Source organism: Agelaius phoeniceus, chromosome 2, assembly GCF_051311805.1.
Source record: "Agelaius phoeniceus isolate bAgePho1 chromosome 2, bAgePho1.hap1, whole genome shotgun sequence".
Lineage (NCBI taxonomy): Eukaryota > Metazoa > Chordata > Aves > Passeriformes > Icteridae > Agelaius > Agelaius phoeniceus.
This window is the reverse complement of record NC_135266.1, coordinates 87,396,335-87,417,428: the sequence shown is the minus strand read 5'-3', so window position 1 is coordinate 87,417,428 and position 21,094 is coordinate 87,396,335. Positions and strand designations below refer to the sequence as shown.

Below are 21,094 nucleotides of genomic sequence, written 5' to 3'. Positions count from 1 at the left end.
GCTGTGGTGTTCCTCACAGCCCCCTGCTGCCTTGGACAGCTTTTTCCTACTTTGTGAGGGCAGGTATTTTGGGATTTTCTCAGGCTCTTACTGAGAAAGGACTCAAGTGCATGACTGATGTCTAAGCATCCACACTTCATGTGTGCAGCAGCATTTTGAAGGCAACTTTCTGATTAAGCCCTGTTTTCTAAGCAAGAATTAAGAGCTCCAACCCCCCCAGAATGTTTACAAACACTGGTTCTAAACCAGCCAGAGAAATTTAAAAACTGTGATTTTGGTGTGTTCATAAACCTGACAAGACCACACAGGGCACTGAGGCACTGCTAATGGCCCTTTGATTCCCAGGAGGGCTGGGGATGCCCTTGCTTGGGAAATGCACACAACATGAACATGATCCTGGAGGAGCTGGACATGGGAAGGTCTGATGGTGGTGGTGATGCTTTACAAGGGTGATTGTGTACCACCCTGAAACCTGTAGCCTTGAAAACAAGGGGAAAGCAGGACCTGAGGAGAGCAGAGCAGGGTAAGAGGGGAAGGAAAGGAAGGAACCACCTTGCCTCGGGAAAAACCTGGACACCCAGCAAAAATTCCCATACAGCTGCTAGTTCATCACTGCCAAACTGCTATTAATTATTTTTTTCACCATCCCAGAGCAATATTAGCACTCCAACCTCTTCCTATGCCAAAGCAAGTCACAGTTAACAGCAACCCAGAGTGCTCGCTCAGGGGCTTCCCAAACTTCTGCTTATTGCCACCAGCAGCATCTTGTACTGCTTGTACTGCCAGCACCCTGCAAAAAAACTCCCCTGGGCTGGCTGCTCTGATCCTCCCACCCACCCATCTGCAGCCAGCCAGCTGAAGAGCTGAGCCCAGCACATCCTGCTTTCCTTGGGCACCACTGGGATGAGGCACAGGCATGATCCTCATACAACTGTGGCAGAGCAGAACATCCAGCAGCCAAACATGACCAGCTGGGGTGAGCCCATTCCATGAACTCCAGAATTCCCAATAATCTTTGATAGAGTGGAAGGAAACAAAATGTGGCCTCTGTGACACAGTCAGACATTTTTCTGTGGGAGGATGGGTTTCCTGTGAGAGGATGGATTTCCTGGGGCTCTGGCATGTGCAGAGAGACATGGGATGCTCAAATTTTAACACTGAGAGCTGTCCTAACAAATCAGTCCAATGAAACACTGTCAAATACTAATAAGAGAAAAATCAGTTCCTTTCTCAGCCCAGCAGCTTTGATAATTGGTTTATGTTGCTACTATAAATCTACCAGTTCTCCACTGAATCCTGAGGGCAAACAATGTCTAAGTTGCCAAAATGGAAGAGAAAATGAGAGCAAGCAGGAGAATCAGAGAAGTTTTGGGGGATTTTTGGGTCTTTCTTCCCTTTCCAGACAGGAAAGTGTAAGGGAAGGGACAGGGGAAAAGGGACAGGGGGAAAGGGAAAGGGAAAGGGAAAGGGAAAGGGAAAGGGAAAGGGAAAGGGAAAGGGAAAGGGAAAGGGAAAGGGAAAGGGAAAGGGAAAGGGAAAGGGAAAGGGAAAGGGAAAGGAAAGGAAAGGAAAGGAAAGGAAAGGAAAGGAAAGGAAAGGAAAGGAAAGGAAGTGTTTTCAAGTGTAGTTTTAACCTTTCAGGTCACCTGAAAGCATTCCTCCTTCCCTCCACCTGGAGCAAAAGATCAGGTTAGGATCTTTTAACAGGCCATTAACAACTTGGTAGTTACCACTGCAGAACAAAGATGAGTGTGATGAGGAATGCAGAGGTCATATCTGTCAGGATCCACATGATGCTGTACTGCTGTGGAGTCTGGAAGAAAACAACAGAGGTTGTGTCCACCACTAAGGACCACTGTTCAGCTGCCTGGTTTGCATCTGCTGTAACATGCCTTGGGTGTTTAAAGCACTTGGTGGCACTTCAAAGTGGCCACTCAGCACTGGATGTTGGTGCCAAATCATTCTCCTTCATACAAGCAAGCCTGTTGTGTAGCCAAGAAGATTTTACCATATCATTGTGAATGCCACAGAGACCTCTTGTTTGTAAGGCAGGTCTTGCACTTCTCAGCTTCACCCCAAATATAACATCAACTGGTGGCATCTCATTTTCTCTGGCAAAATTGCCCTTTACTGAACACCACAGAGAGCCTGGGGTTGTTTCCACTTCAAGTCTAAGAACATCTGAAGATTCATTCTTACACTGGACCTCCACCCAAACTTAGAATGGACTGAAACACTGCACTTCTCTGGAGGGGAGCATTGTAAAATCTAATTCAAGACTGTGAAGCTGACTATTTAAAGCCCTTAAAGAGACTTAAAGGTGCTTCTTGGCCTTACAGGTTGTCCAAGGCAGAATAACAAACAGAGAAATTATGTGAAAATTCCTCCCAGAAGGAAGGCTTATTTCTGTGGCTGTTTCTCTTGCTTCTTCTTGCAGAAGAAGACCAAGTTTGACAAGGACAGTGGGACGCTCTGGAAAAAGAGTAACTTCTGGCATCAGTAAGGTGCTTCAAAAGCTCAGAAATGGAAATCCTCATGTATCAGCTTGTGCCCCAAAGGCCCTTCCTTTCTTCCTGCACAAGTCTCAATATGACTTTTTTTCTCCTTATCTCAAGGCCTAAGGTGATAACCCAAACAAGTAGGGTGCTTCATCCTGAGGAAGCAGGAGAAGAGAAGGGTGTGGTAATACCTGTAGGGGCTTTGAGGTTCCATGTAAGCCAGGTTTCAACTCAGGTCCTTCTTATGCAAAGGACCCTTAAAGGATGCTTTATCCATGTGTGAACTGGCCCATCGTCTCCAAAGGTAATCATGAACATGCCAACCCTATTTCCCACCCCTGAGACAGAGAAGACTTCCACTTACCATGAGGAAGAGTGGCTGGCTGAGATCCTTCAGCAAGTGGACGGCATTGGTGGTCACAGAGTGTGCCCCAGAGCACCATGCCAGGGAATAGAGCCACGGCTCGTTGACCACATAGAAGTTGGTGGTGATGTTTGCCGCGGCATATTTCCTTTAAAAGACCAAAAGGCAACAACCTTCATTGAGCAAGGAGATTAGCACTTCCTTCAGGCTTACTCAAGGAGATTCGGGAAGATCATGGGAAATGGTTGTAATCTTCTGTAGGGAGTGCTTACTTTAGGACCTACATAAGGAACATAAAGGAAAGCCAACCAGCCAATAATTAATCATTAACAATTGGTCAATACAGAATAGCTGAACAGCTGGAAACAAATTCAGATAAAACACCCAAAAGGTCAAAACCTTTCTAATCCTTCTGCCATATGACTCAATGTAACAATGCATTTGTAAAGGAGGCTGTGGCCAGGTGGGGGCCAGTCTCTTCCTTCAAAAGGCAACCAAAATATTCTGTTCTACCATTCTTTCAGCATGGAAGATCTTCAAGCAATAGAACAAGAAGAAATGCACCCAAGCTTCACCAGGGAAGGTTTAGATTGGATAATAGGAAAAAACTTCTTAATGGCAAGAGTTATCAAGCTTTGGAATCAGCTGCCCAGGGAAGTGCTGAAATTATCATCTCTGGAAGTACTTAAAACATATGGATGTGGCACTTGGGGACATGGTTTACTGGTGGGTTAGGCAGTGCTGGGATAATAGTTGGCCTTGATGGTCTTCGAGATCTTTTAAATCTAAACCATTAATGTTATTCCATAATCTTCCCACAGTATGCTCCAAACCACCACAGAATCACAGAATAGCCAGACTTGGAAGGGACACAGAAGGCTACAGAGTCCAACTCTTCAGTTAATGGTTCAGGCAGGGATTGAACCCACAATGTTGGTGTTGGTTAGAGCACCTGAGTTGGTTAGACCAGCTGAGCTAATCTTCGAGGCTGGCCACCCAAGTTTGATATGATTGCTCCATCAACACATCATTTCTCAAGTTATTATAAGCTATTGAAACTTAATACGAAGTAAGTTCATTCATTATACAAGTCATTCCTTGTATAAAGGTAAAGTAATGAATCATCAATATCAGCATTTATAAATCTACCTAGGATCTATCCAAGGTCTACCCAAATGGATCTGCCTATGATTTTTTATAGCCTTTCAGCCTGGAGGAAAGAAGGCTCTGAGGAGACCTTAGAGCACCTTCCAGTACTGAGATGGGTTACAAAAGAGCTGGAGAGGGACATTTTAGAAGGACACTGAGTGACAGGACAAGGGGGCATGGCCTTAAACTGAAGGGAGGAAGGTTCAGATCAGATGTTAGGAAAAAATTCTTAACCATGAGGGTGGTTGAAACACTGGTACAGACTGCCCAGAGAGGTTGTGGACTCCCCAGTCTCTGGAGGTGTTCAAGGCCAGGCTATGGGGCTCTGCGAAACCAGGTCAAGTGGGAGCTTTCCTGCCCATGGCAGGGAGGTTGGAACTAGATGGGGGTGAAAGTCCCTTACAGTCCAAACTGTTCTGTGATTTTATAATTTTACATCCTGTGACAACTATAATTGAGAGAACATTACGCTTGCCCAAAGGATTAAAGTTTTTCATTTCTTTTTCATTTCAGCTAGACTTCAATGGTTTTGTGCATTGGAAAGAGAAAAAGATCCTATTTACAAACGGACAGTTGGACAGGTAAAGCTGGGGTTTTTTTGGTGGTTTGTTGGGTTATTTTGGCATGTGAGAGTAGCATTTTGAGAACTCCTGCAATTAATGTGGAGCCTTTAATCATAGAAATGGCATTTTCAGTGTGTCACATGCAACAGAGTACTGGTAGTACCAGACAAGAAATTATGTCTCCAAAACAGCAGCTACCAGAGGGTGATGGTCTCTCACCATAGCATTATACCATCCCACTGGTGGTTGTGGAAGAGCCATGGGAGGTTAAATAATTGTTCATTCTCCTCGATTCGGTGTTGGTGAGACTGGGGATGGCACAAATAAAAAGACAAGAAATTGGGATACAGCTGTGTTGTTCTTACCAGAAGATCCTCAGATCCTGGTCTGTATGGAATTGAGGACAGCCGGATTTAATTACATGTGCCACCTCTTAATCAACAGTAGGAGTGAACTGCAGCCTAAAGTACAGTCACCCCTAAAGTACATCAGGGATGGCTACTTGATCTGAATGACCTATTCCCAAAATATTATAGTATCTGGAACTGGTCACTGGAGGGAGACATTGCCCCATGAGTGAGGCAGACATAGTCCAGATGCACCCCAAAGATTGTACTTGGGGCTGGAACCTACCGGATATCTTCACTGGACATGTCAGTGTAGACCAGATTGAGTTTGACAATATTATGCTTTAATAGATCTTCTATTGGTGCCTTTCTGCCCATCGTGTGCTGAAATCCTGGAGCAACAGATTGAACAAAGGACCTCACGCTGTTATGCAGCCACAGGACCTGCAGGCAGCAAGAGGAACCAGTCAATTCTCAGCAGAAGAATTTGTGCCCCTCATATGCCCCACTGTTCACACAAGCCCAGTAAAGATAACATCTTGAGGGACTTAACCCAGCCTGTCAAATTTTCTCCCAATGTTTCTCCCAATGATCAAATAATATTCAGATGTAGGGTTAGAACTTGCAAGTCACTTTTATCATTAAATAAGTATCCACTGTTCCTTGCTTATCCACTGGAAATCAGTGAGTACGTTTCACACAGCCCAACAAAAGATGCAGTGTTGAAAATGAATGAAAATACAGTTTTGGTTTATGGAAAAAGCAACTGAAAATATTCTGTTCTACCATTCTTCCAGCATGGAAGAAAAGATCTTCAGCAGATACAGATCAGCATAACTCCCCAGACATCAATGGGCACATAACCTGATTCCCATGAGTTTAGCATTCATCCATTGCCAGGGGGAGGAAGGCAATAAATACTTGCAATTTATTTTAATTTAAGCCAGGAATTAAAACAAATATGGGTAGCAGGGAATAGACTGACAATTATTATATTTATGAAGGGGTGCTGTTTAGGGGCAAAGGCATCAGCTGGTATATACACTACCTTTTTTCCTGTGCTGCTAAAGGATTACACTACTGTGAACCTTCTGAGGAGCTAATATTAGGAATATAATACATTCAAATGATGGCTTTTAAATCAAGTGAAATGCAACAGACCAATTTTATGCAGGTGAAATCATGCGGCGTATGCCCCAAAGTCCCAATGAGGAGAGCAAGAAAAAGGGATATGGAGTGAGCCCACCCTACCAGATGGCGTTTAATCTTCGCCTCTTTGAGGATGACATCCAGGACTTTGCGGAGCCACAAGTTCCTGTAAGGATGTTTCTCTGGAGGGCGGTAGAGATCAAATATCACAAGTTTATTGTGACTGTCTGCGAGGCGCAAAAAACTACTTAGCGTGTAAATGGACTGATTCATTGCCTGCTTTTGATCTGCCTTTGACAGGGAGCCCATCCCTACAAATGGTTTGTTCTAGAAATAAACAGATATAAAAAAAAAAGGAAATCAATCAGGTAGTTTGCTCTGTGAGTCAGTTGTATCTCTAAGAGGGAAAAAGTTTTATGTCAGTCCTCAACAGGTGGGGATATTTTATCTTGCTTATTTCTTCTACATAAGAAATGGGGGGAGCTAACCCAGGCTGTGAGGATATTGCTTCTGGGACCTAAATTGCATAGTTCAAAGCTAGCTCTGCTGTGCTTCTCTGTCCCACCTTGTTAGCTCTGAATATTATAAACAGCACATTGCACAAGTAGCTCTTTTCTTCTTCCCCCAGCCCATGAGCTCTGCTGCTGCCTTGATCAGGTGACACAAGAACACCCACCCAATTGTTATAGGTCTCAGCCTGAAGGCAAACTGGACAAAGCAAAGAGACCCAAATTGATGGATTTACACTGACTTATTTGAGTTTTGACTCAACTAGCAGTTCCTCTTCTAACATTGATGCTGTTAAATAATAGACAGCTGGTGTCTCTTTTACATGCAGTTGGTGATAGTCATGAAATCATACAAAAGTTTGCATTGGAAGACACCCTTAAAGCTCATCTAGTCCAAGCCCCCTGGAATAAACAGGGATGTGTCCAACTGGATCAGGTTGCCTAGAGTCCAATCCAACTGACCTTGAATGCTTCTAGCCCTTTATGATGCCTACCTTAAGGAACCATGTTCCAGCATTCAATTTCTGCAGGGCATCCCAGGAGAAGAACGAAGCAGCTTTACCAGTGTCATTAGGGTAGACCTCTGCGATGTTAGTTGTCCTTCTCAAGGTGTCATCATGCATGAGGAAAGGAACCCCATCATAGCTGCCAGAGAGCAAGAGTTCAGGTCACCTGGGGAGCAGGTTCATTCACAGTATGAGCAGACTCAAGCCAGGTCAGAAGAACATGTGGGCCACTGTGAATGCAGCAGTACAAGCAGTGTGGGCCATTGTGAATGCAGCAGAGTACATCAGATCTTTGCAGAATGTGCAATATGGAGGAATGCTGAGGCTTACGACACCAGGTTATTTCCAGCTTAAATATTTCTAGGAGATCTCACAGAAGTCATGCTTGTCTGTGTCTCAGTTTCCCTAGGGACAACATGAAGGAGGTGACCTTTTTGCCTGCCGACTCCTTCAAAAATGGTTTGTAACTTATGGTTGAAATCTCTTTTTGCTGACATCAAAGTGTTTCTGTGGTTTTCAGAGGACTGAATTCTGAATGGATAGTGATGGAAACACAAAATTTTCTTTTAGAGAAAGGTCTAGTTTAGTAGAATGTCCAAATGTTAGTGTTTTTCTCATTCGGTGTCTGTGAACTGCTCATCCTGCACAGAATGTTAGCATTTCATGGTGATGGGTTCACCAAAGGCAATTAAAGATCTCTTGGTTTGTAGACCTGATATAACCCTCACTGTGGCCTGGAAGTGAGACTAGATTAGGGGCTTGTTTTTGTACTCTGCCAGGCATTTAAAACACACTGTAGAAATAACGATTGTTAAATCAATAAGCTGCAGCTTATTGACTTGCCTGAGAACAACCATGCCCTACAGCCCCTGTCATCACATGACAGCTGAGGGACGCTGTCCCAGCCATCAGCAAAACCCAACTGCCTGGAGCTGCATGTCTCCAAAGACAGCTCTTAGAAGAACCACCATATATTCTGTGGGATGCGATGTTTTGCCCTCACCTTATGGCAACATCTGTCTCAAGCCCATCCCCACCATGCTCAATCGTCTTCAGAAATGACATCTCAGTGTTTTCTGGCGCCAGCTGAAAAAAAAGGCACAGGAGCAGATAATTTTCAAGCACACTCTGGAGGACTCTGCAAATACTTTCTGCCTCTTTGTAGCATCTCTGGTTTTTATTAAGGGAGCATCATCATATTGCTAAAGTCTACTGTTTGTTTTCTTTCAATTCAGCCAAACCCCTTGTGTAGAAGAATAACAGAATCATAGAATGGTTTGGGTTGGAAGGGACCTTGAAGATCACCCTATTCCAATTCCCTGTCAGGACAGAGACACCTTCCACTAGTCCAGGTTGCTCAGGGCCCCCTCCAACATGGTCTTGTCCCTCAGAAGCATTGTTTTGCTTGTAAGCCAGCCCATGCAGTGATGCCTTTGGCATGCAGTCCCAATGACCAGAAATGTTTCCCACCTTCCACAGATTTCATGGGGGAAAAAAAAAAAAGAAACAACAAAAGATGATGAAGAAAGTAGCAAGACACAGGATGAAGAAACGACATAACTTCTGTAGACCTACCATTGGTGCTCCACGGTGTCCAATGAGGGCTGGCTTTGGTCCAAGTGTTCCCATCTCTCTGATGCAGGGAGAGTACATCCCCAGAGGTATCAAGAAAAGAAAGAGAAGGATAGCCAGGTATGGACCAACAATTATCATCTGAGTAACTGAAAGAATTTGAAGGAGGAAGGCTAGAGTTAATCCACATCGTAACATATGAGTCTGCCTTGCCACTTAACTTTTAATCCAATCCTTCATCTAAGTAGCTTTTGGGTTTTGTCCCATACCTTTTGCCTTTCCTTCTTCCCCTAATTTTCATTTTTTCTCCAAACAATGCAACCCAGGAAAACAAATTGGTCAAAGCAAGGACGCACGCTGTCTAAGTCAGGACTGCAGGTTTTAAGCTTTAATTACATCTCGCTGTGCCTAACAGCAAGATATGGCTTTATTTCTTTTTTTCTTTAAACATGATGCAACAAAATCTCCTCCGTATGTAGAAAAACAATCCTCAGCAGAAGGATGCTAATTTTTTCTTACTCAGATGAGAACAAGTAGCATTTTCAAGTTTCATTCCCAATGAAGAAGAGGGGCTACCTCTCAACTATGTTGCATCTCCTTACTTTCAATACTTCCCTGGTCCATTCAGATGGTTGGTAGTGACCTTCTATGTGTGATCTAGATAATCCTACAGACCCTGAGAGCATGGATATTGCACCTCAGAAACTTGCTAACTTATTATCTATGGTCTTCTCCCAAATCTGTTGGCCCATTGCCCAAGAGCCCCAGGAGTCCTTCTCCTCAGGGACCAAAACAGTTCTTCTGAGTAATGAGCATCTATGCACCAACACCTCTTTCTTGATCGGGTACCACCATCCTCTGTGCCAGTGGCTCTGAAGGAATCTGGGCTTACACTAAGATGATGATGTACTGAGCTAGGAGTAGCTCAGGCATGGTGGTATATAATGTCTAGGGTCCCTGTGTATCCTCCCCCAACTTCCCCAGCTGCAGTTCAACGGGAAAAGTCTTGGACCAGAAAAAAACCTGTTTTCACCAGTCCATTCTATCGGTGATTGTTATAGCAAACCAATATCTGAAGATGGGTGTCAGGTAGATATTTTTGGCTATATGGAGAAACAATAAGAGAAAAACGGACACTTCCAGTCAGGTTTTTCTGCAGTTTTTCCTGGCATCTGGCTTTATCCTTACAACATTTGGTCATTCTTCCTAGACGTGGGCAGGAACTTCCCATGAGATAACACTAGGAACTGAGCAAAAAGATCTTTTCCCTATCTCAGCTGGCCTCTCCTGAGATACACTAGTCTGAAGTGGTTTGTCTGACTGGACTGGAGATCCCTTCTGTACACAGCAAGCAAAAGTCAGCCAAGGGAGCTGCCACTGGCTGCTTTCTCCAGCAGAGGGCCAAACGAATTTTCACTCATAACTCAGAACATGGGTGCTTCTGCTAGTCTCCTCTGTCTCAACACAGATCACTGCCTCAGTAGAGGGCAAAACACTGCAAGGTAACATGCAAACCAGAAACATACTGGGACAGCAAGAGGGCAGTGCACAGCCCAAGCCCCAGCCCCACTAATTTCTCTGAGAGATGCAGAATTTGAAAGTCTCCTCCAGCTGAAGTGCAGGTGTGGGAGGAAAGGGCTCCTGCATGCCTCTTTTCCCATGCTTGTATATATCCTCTATCACACTGGAAGCAGGACCCAGAGCTGCCATACCTTTCTTATCTGCTCTGATGGCATGAAAAGCCACAGGCCAGGCAAGAAGGACCATGATGGCAATTGCCCCTATGTGGAGGTAAGGAGCTGTGACCTGGCAAGGAAAAAAAAGGATTTTAGTCAAAGGATGAACTGTGGAGACAGATGGAAACAATCCCCATCAGAGCTACAGTTCTTACACCTGGACAGGCTCCTGATGCAGATACCAGCAGTTAACCACTCTCCCTTGCCTCTGTTGGATTCACCAAACACCTCAGGAGTCAGAGGAGAGACATGTTCCCCTGCCCAGGCCAGGAAGGAGTGTGCCCCAGCCTAAGGAGTGCTCCTCACTTCTTTACTTTCTCCTAAGTCAGCTGAAGGGGACACAACTGCCCTCCCCCATGAGGACATGACTGCCACTACTGATATGCCATAATCTGTGAGCATCTTCCAGTTTAACCCAATATAAACTACTCCAATCCAATCCCATCCAGGCAATAGCTATCTCCACACCACACCACGCTGCAGTTAAATCATTAAACTGAGGTCAACAAACCTCAGTGATGAAATGTGATATTTACTAGCTGTGGTATAATAGAAGCAGATATATTAGATAATATTGCCGGACAGATATAGTTAATAGATGTGATTTCTTTAATCCTAAAGATTAAACAAGAAGATCATAAAACAAGAACCACTCCTATGCTTAGCATGAATGCGTGAAAAGAGTTGGAAACCAAGCAGAAATATAGAATCTAAATAGTTGTTGGTATAACATTTTTCCTAAAACTAGGAAAATTTGAACTATAAACCAGTCCATTGTTTTCTCATGCTCATCAGCACCCAGTGGTGAATATTCCAGCTAGAACTGACAGTTATTAAGGTATGTGCTAGGAAAAAACCCAACTCTCCAGATGCAAACCTTTCCTATTTCTTAGTCCTGATGCTCGATTCTCTAAGCTGGAAGGGTGGAAGAAAGCAGCAGTCACTGGGATATGTTACTGCATGTGACACTGTCTGCCCTGGACACCCAATACCAACTTCTCCTGACCAGAAGCAGGATTCAGTTGTGCAAGCAGAGGTGCCATCTGAGATGTCCAGAATACCTGAGATAGATTTGCTGGGCTAATGGACATGGCACAGTATCTACAAGAGGTTCATGTCCTTTGGGAACAGCAATGGGAGACCATCTCCAAGAGCATGGACACCTGAAGTAAACAGCATCTTTGGGGAACTCAAAGGCTTTTGTGTCTCCTTCTCCTCATCCACTTCTCCTATCCCCTGGCGTCTGTCAGGGGGAGGAGACGCTGATGGTTTCTCATTGCCTTTGCCAGGGCACAACCCAGTGTTTAGTGAACTGTAGAACAGGAATGTGCAATTAACCACTCCTTACAAGCACCACATCTTCCATTCTCTGACAGTCCTCTTGCATTGCTCTCCCAGCCTTCACAGGCACTAAGACACATAGGGGAGAGGTAACAGACCCAAACAGCATAAAATCATAGAACTGTAGAATGGTTTGGATCCTGCAAAGCAGCTGTGTAGTCAAAGGCTACATGCTTCCTCCTTCCCAATACAATTGAGGATCTGGATGCTCAGACTCTGAACAGCACTGGACAGCTCTTGCCTCTACCTTCAGATCTGGTGAGAGCTGAGGAGGCCAGCAACCATGAACTCTGACCTCTTGCATCCAGCATTTTGTCCCACCTGACACCAGTGTTCTCCACCTGCTCCCCAAAAACCCAGTGTGCTTGTGCCCTCAGGAGATTAAGCTCTTATGAGTCACAGAAGTCTGAAAATGTGCTGTAGCAGCAGATTGGGATGAGGGATGAGGGAGAAATCTCTTGCTCCAGCAAATCTAGCAGCCTAAGGGTTCTGATTTACCTGCCCTGGACAGCTGAAATTTAACAGTGCACCTACAATTTTGGGGAGAGGAAAAATAAAAGGGCTGTAACTTTCTATATCTTTCCAAACTGAGACGTGTTAAATCACACTGAGATGTGTTAAGCCGTGTGTTAAATCACTCAGCCTCAGGCCTTGGTTTCCTTTCCCCCAACAGGAAATGTAAAGTCATAATAAAAATTTTCTTAGAACATACTTTGCTAACAAAAACCATGTGAAAAACATCCACCATATGGAGTATCTTCTGCCAATTGTCACAAAATACTCCTATAAACAAGCTGCTCTTCCAAACAGATCTGCTAACCCCCCTTACCTGGAATGACAGGCGGACAGTTTTCCGATGGTCTCGCCAGAGTATAGATAATGCAAAGAGGCATGCGATAGAGAAGCCCAGGACGAGAAAAGTACCAATCTGGGGGGACATAAAGAAGACATAAGTCAGCTTCAGCATTTCTGCATAGGGTATACCACCCATGAGTCTTAGTCACGGCTAATTTAAGCAGCTGGAAAAATTGTTTTGGATGCATAAGATTGACTGTGCCAGTTCAGAGATAGAGAGATCCAACGGGTGTAAAACCAAATCCACGATGCTATCAGTATGGCAGGACTGATTCCAGGAGTTGGGTACTCAACTAAGTCAGCTCTAAGGATTCTCTCTGTAATCAGTGGAGAAAGAAATTTCAGAGGTGACCCATTCCTGTTTGCATTATGATGGAATATGCCTCTCTCTCTATTGAGAGCCTAGGTGATCAGTTTCCATTAAATCCCTAACCTGCAGATGGAATTCATCACTTCTAAACTCAGAAGTGACAAATTCCACCCAAAAGGGACAATAACACAACTTCCTTGTTCTATGAGCTGCCTTGTAACAGACTTCAGCGATAACAAACCCTCCCATAATTAGGAGATGAAAGTTCACTTTTTAACCAAAAAGGTGAGGCAGAGTCTCAGTCAATTCTTCAGCTTCTTATTCGGTTTGGTACCAGCACTGTGGTAATGGCAGACCTTTCTTGGTCTATCATCTTTCTGCTGACAACCAAAGGTAATTGCACCAAGGCCCTAACCATTCTTCAGGGCATCTTCTACAGATCAATACTTTAATAATCTATCCCTAATCCCTTTGCACCCAAGAATTCCTCTTTTTTATTATTATTCTTTTTAAAATATTTTTGTTTGGTTGGGTTTTTACAAACTGTTCTACAACTTTCTGGTTCTTCTGGAACCCATTTTTCAATAGTAAAGATCACACAGTTTCCATTACTTAAAGGAAGAAACACAGGATCAAGCATCCACATGTTCAGTTATTCCTTCCTCCTGCAGCCTTTGCAATCACATTGCATCATACCCTAAACTGCATGGACAGAGAAGCATTTTAAAATGCCTCACATAGCCTCAAAAATTACTTAAAGAAGATTATTCTAACCGTAATTTTACAGCAACAAGTCTCTGATAATTTGTTCCCATGTCTTCAAAACTCCCAAAGGCATTTCCCAAACCCTAGAATAGAATTAAGAATTACAGGAAAGTTTGACTTGGAAGAGACTTTAAAGATCATCTAGTTCCAGCCATGGACCCTAGATCAGATTTCTCAGGGCCCCATCCAGCCTGGTCTTCAACACTCCCATGGAACCATCCAAAGACCAAAAGACATTAAGGACCAAGATGCCTTGGAAAAGTCATCTTTCTCTCCTGTGGAGAGAGCAGACACTTTTTTCACTGTTGCTGGGGTCTGAACCAGAAAATCATGCAGTGCTTTCCACGAAAACTTTGCTTTTGACTTCATGTTACCATACATAAATGAGTCAAATATAGACATCTTCACCTGAATGAGTCACTGCAGGCACCTTTTAGAGTCAGTGGGGGAAAAAAGGTTTTTTGAGTGTGATTCATCTCATCTTAATTTAGAGGCCTATGACCAGCTGGATGAATTGCATCCTCAGAGGATTCATTTCCCTCCGCTGAGTGCAAAAGGAGTTTGAGCAATCAGCTCAGGTGGAGATATCAATTTCAGGGGTATTTCAATCTCATAAGATTAACCTCTTCCCTCTCTTCCTTTTCTCCCATAGTCAAAGAGGTTTGTCATACAAAGAAACACCACAGACTCAATTAAAAGCGTAGATTAGAGTTACCAGAAAGCCCTGACTCTCCCCACCTTGTGACTCCAGTGCAGGTACAGCCGCTGACCTTCTGCAAGCAAACACATCGCGAGGACCTGGGAAATCAAGAAGAGATTGTATGCATCCTGGTGGGAGGTGGTGACCTGTGCCTGTCAGGCACTTCTGGAATTATTTTTGCATTGGGAAGTTACTTTACACTAGGTCTTCCTGCACAATGTCAATGTTTGCAGGACTGGTGTATGGAGAGAAAAGTTTAGTGCTACAGTAAAAAATGCTTCTGAAATGGCCAAGCACATATCAAGACTGCCCTTCAGGATCAAAGACATTTTCCCAGGTAACAGATAATTGGGCACTTTGGGGTACTTGCTTACAATGACTTTTTGTGAGGACAGACTCTAAAAGAGGAAGATGGCCAGGGTCAATTATTATTGTATAAACCAATACAGCACCAACCTTCACTATTTTCTATGCATTCATTGAGATTAGGGGCATATCGACCACAGGAGAAAAGTCAGGGAATAAAAAATGTCCCAGAGCAGCACAAAAGTACAGAGCAGATAGCAAAAAAGGCAATTCTTCCACATTTACCACAGGGAATGTAAGAGACAGGCACATCTCAGACCTGTCTCAGAGGAAAGTGTCTTGGGGATCAAATGACTCCAGTTTTTGGTGGTTGGCATGTCCCTTCCACCTGATGGCAAGTTGGAGCCCTTGGGGAGGGTTCTTGTGAAGCAAGCTGCAAACACCAGCCAGGACAGAGGACAACCCAAAATGCCTTGAACACCAACAAGCCAAGAATGAAGCAAGTCAGTCCACGGTTCCCATGCAGAGCTTCTTCACATAGCTCCATACCTAAGTAACCAGTGAGTCTGGAGATTAACTTCACCCCAAGAAACACTTTCAGCAGCAAATTTTCACTTTGCTGCTGTGAAAATGCACAGGTCTATGTTCAGGAGTCTAAATGCCTGGGGAAACTTCCCAACCACTGAAAAGGATCATTTTGGGACCAGTATCACCAGGTATCAGGGCTTAGAGAAAAGTATCTGTTAGTAGACATCAGTGCTCCACTGAGGAGGATCATTTATGATGCAAGTCCCTCCAGACTGTAGGATAGTGGGATTGTATGAAAACAAGATATACAGATCTGGGAGAAGAGGGTCTTCTCTCCTGCTCAACTGTACTCAACTCAACTGCAAGTTTTTTCCTATCCATTTACAAACACACTCTCATTCCAGGATCATGCTGATTTGAAGCAAGATATAAAGCCAGGTTGGATGGGGCTTTGAGCAACATGGTCTAGTGGTAGACATTCCTGTCCATGACAGTGGGGTGGGAATTAGATACCCTTGGAAGGTCCCTTCCAACACAAATCATTTTATGATTCTATGATAAATTCAGCAGTGAATACAAGTGCTTCTTGGCGTGTTGGCTTCCTGTAATAGAATAAATGCATCCAGTACATGGTGAGTAACCTGGGAGTAATTGAGAGAAAACTGAAATGCTGCTAAAGATCTTAAATCAGCCCCATTTAAATAAGCTCTTTCAGGGTGAAAAAATGAGAGCAAAAAGCCCCTCTGCTCCTTTGCTGCAATTGATGTTACACAAAGACCTGGTCCTTGCAAACAGTAAAGCCAAACATTTTTAGAACTTTCTGAGCCAGAAGGGACCCACAAGGATCATCAAAGTCCATCTTCTGGCCCTGCACAAAATCACACCAAGAATCACACCACGATTCTTGAATCAACTCATGAACTCACAAGAGTCAGGTACTAACATGAGTCTGGTACTCATGTTCCTGAGAGCATAGTCCAAATACTTCTTGAACTCAGGGCACTCAGACATGACTAATTCTCTGGGGAGCTTGCTCCAGTGCCCAACAATCCTCTGGGTGAAAAACCTTCTCCTAATTTTTAACCTAAATCTCCACTGATACAGTTTTATAATACTCCCTTGTGTCTTCTCACTGGTCTGTCTATTCCAAATTGCTTCCACACGCTTTCTGAGATTGTCTAATATAGGTAGAGAGGGCTTAGGTGATCAGTGGGTTTCTGACTAATACTGCCAAGGTTAGAGACAAGGTCCCCAATCCCATAATCTCCCAGAATCTTACAGCCTCCAACTCTTGCATTCTTCTCTTCTTTAAAATGAGGTGTAGAAGTGTCTCCCCTCCACCATCTACTTGCAATGTGGTGATTAAGGGATGCTTCCCAGTGGCAAGAGAAATGGATTCACTGCAATGAGAATTTCATTTCTGTCTCACTCTTTCTAAGCAGCTGCAGTGACCACAGTTTTTCTGCAAAACGTGGACAGCAGATGCTTAACTCCACTCCAGCATAGGAACTACCTTGTAATCATCTTGACACTTCTGGTGAGGTGTGGGCAGGCTCTGAACCTACACTACAAGGACATGCAAGCAGGCACTTAGACACTTGGCTCACCTGAAACATCTGCTCACTTAGATGTTCACAGCAGCTGGATTCAGGTCCTTCTATTCTTTCACTTTATGGCAAAAAACTCAGAACTTGTCTGGTACCCCAGCCTCTTAGGAATGGAGTTTTGAGGTCACATTTTGGATTTCAGTGTCAATGTACTATTTTAGGTCCTCTCCATCTATGAGTGAAGAGGCCATAACACATCTGAACCTCTTTACTTCGTACACTCACAAGTCACCTCCTCACAACCCTTAGAAAAAACATGGTTGAACTGCAGAGAGGCAAATGTTATCTGTTGGGGTTTGAAAGACTAAACAAGAAAAGATTTTTCTTCTCCACTGAGCATAAACAGTTCTATAATTAGACCCCTCAGTTTAACCTTTTAGCCCTAATGGGGATGAGAAAATTGTCTTGAGTGGTTGAACAACTGAATTAATTGAAATTGATTGTGTGAGCAAATGACAATGATGCATGTGGATGGAGAGCATCTTTGTCTAGACAGTTAGTGCTTTCTTGTGCAGCATTTTCTTCAGCCACTTGAGGCAGGTGGGAAGAAGTCTGTATGCTTCAGTGGGTCACAATAGGGTCATGGAAGCAGGCTCACAGGTTCCAGCTCTGTGCCATCAATAAGAAAAAGGGTATGGTGTTCACAAGAAAACCAGCTAAAGGTTGATATTAAATCTTTCTGCTCCAGCAAGGGCATCAGGGTGTTCAGTGTTCTGATGTGGTGGGCTGGTCATGCAAAACATCACCAGAAAACATCACACAGGTACTCTCCATCCAACACTGTTCAACCAGTACTTGGGATGTAATTCATCATGGCAGAAACCTATTTGGCCATCAGTTGTCTGAAATGTATTAGAACAACCCACCTATTGTATAGTTCCCACACTGAATGACTTATTGAGATGTGGAAGGGCTGAGTTGCTCTTACCAGCCTGTGAGGCTCCCAGAGTTTTGCTGGGTGGTCCATCAAAGCCTTCAGTGAAAGGGAAGCTCTGCAAACATTGGTGGAGGGATGGATTCCTGGCAGAGTCCTCCTCTGAAAGAGCCCTGCTAGGATGAGCTTTGCCCAGCCACAGCTGCTACAATACCCTTCAGGTTTTCAGGTAGCAGGAGCGTAAGTGGTGGCAGCGGTAACTTTCCTTGCCCCCCTTTCCCTCAAGACCTAGTAACATTTAAGTAGCAGCCTCATGCCCCCAGCACCCACTGCCCAGCACGGATGCATGCAGCAGTCTTGCTACAAAGGACATGGTGGCATGATGATGCAATCAAGCAGGACAAGTGTCCTCAGAAATACCCAACAGCTTTGGTTGGGTCACCTCACACCTTCAAAAATGCAAGGAAATGGACCTTCCCTGCAGGGGCTGTTCCCAGAGCAGAGGAACCTCTGAAGTGTTTCTCCTGTTGACTGATACCATCCAGACTACTTGCATTCTATCAGGTTTATCCATGTTCACCCTTCTGAGGAAGGCAAATGTTGTTAGCCTCGTTAGACAGAACTGAGAGGAAGAGGATGATGTAGCTATGTAATAAAAAGTAAGACCAGAACTGAACTAAACCGTGTAGGACACCAATTTCACCTCATATCCTCCATCCTCCTTTCTGGCTTTACTTTGCCCATCACCTACCCTGATAGTTTGTAGACATCATATTCATGGTGACAAAAACTGGAAAATGCTCAAAGAAAATCCACTGCTTAGACACTGGCTGACATTTGGATCCAGACAGAGCATGACCAAGCTGACACATCAGCCCAGGAGTCTTCAGGCTCCTTAAGGCCAGGAAATCCTGTAAAGCTGGTTTCTAGCATGGCTATGGTGAGTTAGTTTGATCCTGAGGCTGACTCCAGATCCACAGCCTGCTGAGGCACCATCTCAGATGTATCCATGTCACATGGGCATCTCTGCCAAAGCTCTGAGCTGTCCCAGGTAGTATTGTCAGCACCAAACTACTCACACCACTCCATGGCCCCTGGGGAAACCAAGGGGCTTTGCTGAATAATAGTCCATGAGCCATCATGGTGTTACCAAATCCTTGTAATTAATTACTGTTGTTAGTCCCTTTCAGAGCTTAGTCCACATCTCTTTCAATGCTCTTGATCACTGTGGGCATGAACAAGCACCTGTCCTATTTATCACTTGGAGGTTTTTATTGCCAGCAGTAGAATAAAAGTTCTATTTATTTGTGTTCATCAGGAAAAAAGGACCCCAGAAACCAATTGTGTTAGGTACTGCATGGACAAAGCCAAAAGAAGTTCCCTGTCATGAGCAATTTACAGACTGACTGTATGATGACACATCAGGGAATGGGAAAGAACAGCAGGAATGGATGATAAAAGCTGGTTGTCTTGGTCACCAAGGTGAGACAAAGCCATAACCTCACCCTCAGCACCTGGCATTTCCAAATGAAAGTCAGAGCAGGCATGGGACTGATGTGAACTCCAGTGCCTGGAGTCAAAGTGAATTCTTGGCCTATAGCTCTGGATGAAAAAGGTGGAAAAACAGGTGCAAATCTGTCTTTATTTGAGAGCTTTCTTATGAGAGAAAGAACAGAGAAAAAGGATGATTAAGTAGAAATTTTAGGAAAATTTTGGGGTTGGTATGTTTCCCTAACTAAAGCAGACATCATATCAGAAAATTTCACAGAATTTGGAAAAGTGAAGATTTCAGGAACCTCTTTCAGCATAAACTTCAGCAGTGTTTTCTGATCACATCTATAGCCTCTACCTGGAGAAAATCCTCCAGCAAAGCAGAGTCAGTCAAGTGAAAAAGTTCTGTTCTCCTTCCTCTAGTAGACCTTTTTATCCAGGATTAGAAGAACAACTCAGCTGTGATGACATATCACCACCACTACATGACTCAGAGCTCATATTTCCCTGCTGCCAAAACAACAATTTTTAATTTCCCCTAAATTTAAATCCAGCCATGCTGGGTCAGCTTTCCTTGGGTTCAAGGAGGAATTGTATACATTTATCAAAGAGATATAATTGAAAGAAATCACAGAAATGACATCTGGCTCAGAGACTCCTGAGCTGAAACTGGTCCTTTGCAGGTAGCTATGGGGAGCTGTAAACATTCATTGTGTTCCCGATCATCTCCTGACTTTCACTGTCTAAGGATCATATGGAGGACTAGCTTGAGCTTTGGTCTGACACATTAAAGCCACCCCTATGTTCACCTTTCAGGACTACAAATCAAGGCCCAGCTCACAAGGAGCATTACTTACCAGTAACAGTGAGATGTATGCGAACAAGACTGCAGCCACAATCAGGATAACAAGAGACCAGAGAAACCAGTAGCCCAGGTTCCCATAGTTATACCTAAAAATAAACCAATAAAATACTGTAAGAATGTTTTTTGTTAGCACCTGGAGTAGAGAGGACCAACAGCCCTCTTCCTTGAAATTATGAAATTTTCTAAGCAATAAAACAAAGAAAGGCGGAGGAATAGCCTACGCTGTAACATGCAAAAGTGATTAAGAGCCTCCTTCCCAAAATCCCTGACTGCATTAACCATCAGACTAAAACACCTTATTATACCTTTCCTTCCCATAATATTTGAGCAGCTTTAATTTAATTTTAGAGGCCAGATTTGCATAACTGTTGCCTACGTAGTACAGAAAGAAAAGATGTGCATAAATCCCTGATGATTATTTCTTACTTTTGAATTTGGGAACATGGAATTCTCTTTCAGTGAGATGGCTGGTGCAATGCCTCTGATTTCAGCCACTATATTTCTTCACATGGAATGGGGGAGAAAGGGAAGGAGGAAAAGAAAGAAAAGGAAAGAATTATTTGGTCCTTCCATTCACAATTTTTGTGACAATGATTCTCCTCTTTCTCCTAAGTTCACACTTGCACCTAAAACTTGTACCCAAGCAAAGACTAAGTCTCAGCACCTCCAGAGTCACTGGACATTCAGTTTGGATGCTGTGACCAAGAGTTTAAGGTGCCAAATCTTCGCTTCATTACTAAAGCGCCCTGTGGCACCACAGCTGCTCCGGAGGGTGCTCATCCCTTCCCAGTCATCCTAGTGACCAGCTGAAGGGGTGGGAGAGGAGGAAAAGATGTTACTTACCAGTCAAAGCTGTTGTAGTCATTTTTACCTTCACCCCACGTGTACAGAAAGACCAGAGAAAAGCAGAAAGCTGCAACGAGCAATGGGAAAAACATGCATTCCCGCTGGAGAGGGAGAGGAAGGACAAGCAGTCAGAGCTACGGCCAGCCAGAGCAATCAAAGCAAATGGCACGTACTTTCAGGCTGTCCCTAAACATATGTAGCTTGGTGCTGGAA

The 21,094-nt window shown here is 43.9% G+C and overlaps 1 protein-coding gene across 3 annotated transcripts in view; it reads right to left on the bottom strand.

The window, feature by feature from the left end:
• The window catches only part of GDPD4 (glycerophosphodiester phosphodiesterase domain containing 4), a 39,065-nt gene that overhangs the window by 1,603 nt on the left and 16,368 nt on the right, over window positions 1-21,094 (bottom strand). The window contains exons 3-14 of one of the 3 annotated variants that reach the window (XR_013180993.1): window positions 20,879-20,982; window positions 20,028-20,121; window positions 14,403-14,462; window positions 12,564-12,662; window positions 10,370-10,463; window positions 8,661-8,806; window positions 8,089-8,171; window positions 7,074-7,224; window positions 6,173-6,397; window positions 5,208-5,365; window positions 2,863-3,010; window positions 1,647-1,813 (exon numbers count right to left, since the gene is read on the bottom strand). Coding sequence is in view for 2 of the 3 variants with exons in the window: in XM_054628255.2 (XP_054484230.1) it covers window positions 1,731-1,813; window positions 2,863-3,010; window positions 5,208-5,365; window positions 6,173-6,397; window positions 7,074-7,224; window positions 8,089-8,171; window positions 8,661-8,806; window positions 10,370-10,463; window positions 12,564-12,662; window positions 14,403-14,462; window positions 20,028-20,121; window positions 20,879-20,982 (1,445 nt within the window). In the remaining variant the exon portion in view is untranslated. Of the gene's footprint in view, window positions 1-1,646; window positions 1,814-2,862; window positions 3,011-3,049; window positions 3,143-5,207; window positions 5,366-6,172; window positions 6,398-7,073; window positions 7,225-8,088; window positions 8,172-8,660; window positions 8,807-10,369; window positions 10,464-12,563; window positions 12,663-14,402; window positions 14,463-20,027; window positions 20,122-20,878; window positions 20,983-21,094 lie in introns of those variants that run through there. The other 2 variants (XM_054628255.2, XM_077174110.1) reach the window with 2 other exon arrangements.